Consider the following 2,949-nt stretch of genomic DNA (forward strand, 5'->3'; position numbering starts at 1 on the left):
TCTATCTATCTATCTATCTCTGCTGTCTTTCTCAGATCCCATAATTTACTCAATAATCACAAGAGTAATGAATTGCTGCACTAATTTGTTTATGTGTACATCTGTAATGAATAGATGCATAAGATGATGTCCATAAAACCGAAAGGACGATAATCTCTGTTTGAGCTTATAGAATGGGTATTGAGATCAATTAATTAAAATCAAGGACAAAAACGAGTGCATTTTGATCACATTTATGGTGAGTTAAAAGTCAGACGTTTGGAATGCCGGAAAACCTGAAAGATTACCAGACAGCAGACCAATAACGGCCTCCCTGGGTGTGACCTAATCTAGATGATGAAATATTGTCCATACACGGATTTCCCTTAAGCTGATCATAAGAATTTACCCTGTGTAGGTCAGCTTTCTGTGTCACTGTGTGTTCATGCTTTTATGTGTCCTTCAGCACAGTTTTATGTGTGTAGTTCACAAACTGCACAGACGGGGTAATATGACACGATGGAAGCCATGCTGACCTGAAGTTTCTAGTGCAAAAGGATAGAAACCAAGGTGACTGTCTCAGCACAAACACTTGAAAATATAAATCTAGCCTCCCTCCTCCATCTTCACACTGATTTGACCTCAGCTTTCTAATAAATATCTGGCGATTTGTCACTCGTCACTCCCACTCTCAGATCTGCACCCTGCTGTGTTCCCTTATCCTTCAATCCAGATTAATATCAACACAAGGATGCTTTGAAATTGCACATATTTGTGTTCTGTATGCATTCCTGAGAGCTTGTTAGGTGTGTGTCAATGCTTCTGCATGTGGAAAAAGCTGACAACAAAAGAAAAGTAAAAAAAAATATAGAGACAGAACCTGAAATGTCACTTTTTCACTCTTTTTAGACTAATATTGGCAGCATCCTGGCAGCCGTCAACCCCTACAAGCAGATCCCAGGTCTGTATGACACAGAGAGGGTGGATCTGTACTCCAAGCACCATCTAGGGGAGCTCCCTCCGCACATCTTTGCCGTGGCCAATGAATGCTACCGCTGCATCTGGAAACGCCACGACAGCCAATGTGTCCTCATCAGGTGAGTTTCAACCATGGAGGAGGCTGTTTTGATAAATATAGAAGTTTACCTGTAATTTACGACTTCTCCATGTATCAGTCTCCCAATCTCCCAAGCGACCCATCCAACTTTTAAGCCCTCTATTACAGGCAAGCAATCCCGACATGCTTTAGGTGAGAGGGAAGTTCTGTTTTTAGAAAACCCAACAATTGCCACTGCCCTACTTCCAGATACACACTTGTCTGTGAATGCAGAATGTCTGTCTTATCCACTCCTAATCTGTAAATATAAAGCAACTGCCAGGAGACAGTTAGCTAGATTATCATAAAGACCCGAAACAAGGAGATATATTTGTTTGGTTAGTCCCTACAAAAACACAAAATGTTGTTTTTTTTCACTGCACTTTTTTAACTAATAAGATATAATGTGTTAATTTGTGAGCTTTGGAAATGCTGGTAGGTGGTTTTTGTCACCTTTGCACAGAGCCTGTAGCTGTCCAGTGTTTATTTTAAGCTAAGCCAACCGGCTGCTAGCTTTAGTTTCCTATTTACTTTACAGACATGAGACTAGTTGTCCATCTAACTCGCTGCAAGGAAGCAAATAACTGTATTTCTCAACATTTTAAGAGTGAGCTTAGCCTATATTTTTGCTCAGCTCTGGGATGTGTCTGAATTACTGCTTCTCTCAAAAATAGGGAAATACAATTTACACCAATCTAAATATTTATGGCTGATCTAAGTGGATTTCTGATTCACTTCTTGTTTACATGCTCACAACCAACTACCATGCAGATTAATATAATGTTATTACAGATCGTCATGGATTTTGGTGTTGGTCAAGAGGAATATTTCCCAGATTGTGAGACCAGATGGAGGCTCAGGAAGCTTCTTTAGGAGACTAAAATATCTTCAGAAATGTTCATGACAATCTGATTAATTTAATCAATAGTGCAAATACTCTTTATCTCCCTTACATCATTAATATTAGAGCACTTGAATATATTAATGGTCTTTGAAAGCCCATGCAGAGACATTTAGAAAATGAAAGTTCATAAAAATCAAGGTGAAGGCTGAAGGAAGGAGACCAGCACTCCATGTTCAGACGTATTGATTTCAGTGGGTGTTTAGGGAGTAGAGGCGGAGCAAAGATTAAGTTCAAAGAGTCAATCCCAAATAACCAGATGTGGAATCGGATGAAGAAGTACTAGAGGGTGAACCAGAGGTTGCATTTTGGATGAGGTTGATTAACCGCCTCCTGGTCTGCTTGGCGAACTGGCTCGATCTGGTTGTAGGGTCAGACATCTCATCGTGCTTTCAATTACACTCAGGCTTTGTTTCACTTGGTATCCTGATTGAGATAGACTGGGAGCTAATGCAATATCTCTGAAGCTATCAAAACTCAATATCAATTAAACGACCAGACCGGTTTGAGATATGGGAATGTCGCAGAAGGTCACAGTGTATTTAATTGAATTGGGTTGTGTGTGTGTGTGTGTACTCCAGTGGTGAATCAGGGGCAGGAAAGACGGAGAGCACTAAATTGTTGCTTCAGTTCTTGTCCATGATGAGCCAGAAATCAGCCGGGACTCCTCCATCAGAGAAAAGTACACGAGTGGAGCAGGCCATCGTACAGAGCAGGTACCAATGAGTAAAATGAAGAAGAAACACACTCCTGTTCCTTTACTTTCGCTACCATAGCTGTCGTAAGTCTACTGGGACAAGTGGTCTGAAGTCATTCGAAAGAAATCCAGGTCAAGTTTTATAAGAGAAAACATCATGGACAAAGTTTTAAGTTTTACAATAGAAAACAACAAAATAGGTTACAAAAAAATGCCTATCACAGTTTCCAAGGAGCTTGTTTTTACAAATTCAAGGTCCAAAACCCAAAGATATTC

The 2,949-nt window shown here is 40.1% G+C and overlaps 1 protein-coding gene across 1 annotated transcript in view; it reads left to right on the forward strand.

The window, feature by feature from the left end:
- myo10l1 (myosin X, like 1) overlaps nt 1-2,949 on the forward strand; it is a 42,983-nt gene that overhangs the window by 24,156 nt on the left and 15,878 nt on the right. The window contains exons 4-5 of the mRNA XM_035673679.1: nt 889-1,076; nt 2,558-2,692. Of these exons, the coding sequence (XP_035529572.1) occupies nt 889-1,076; nt 2,558-2,692 (323 nt within the window). The remainder of the gene's footprint in view (nt 1-888; nt 1,077-2,557; nt 2,693-2,949) is intronic.

This window comes from Morone saxatilis, unplaced genomic scaffold (genome assembly GCF_004916995.1).
Source record: "Morone saxatilis isolate NCDOM2014 unplaced genomic scaffold, NCSU_SB_2.0 Contig3, whole genome shotgun sequence".
In the NCBI taxonomy this organism is placed as follows: Eukaryota; Metazoa; Chordata; class Actinopteri; family Moronidae; genus Morone; species Morone saxatilis.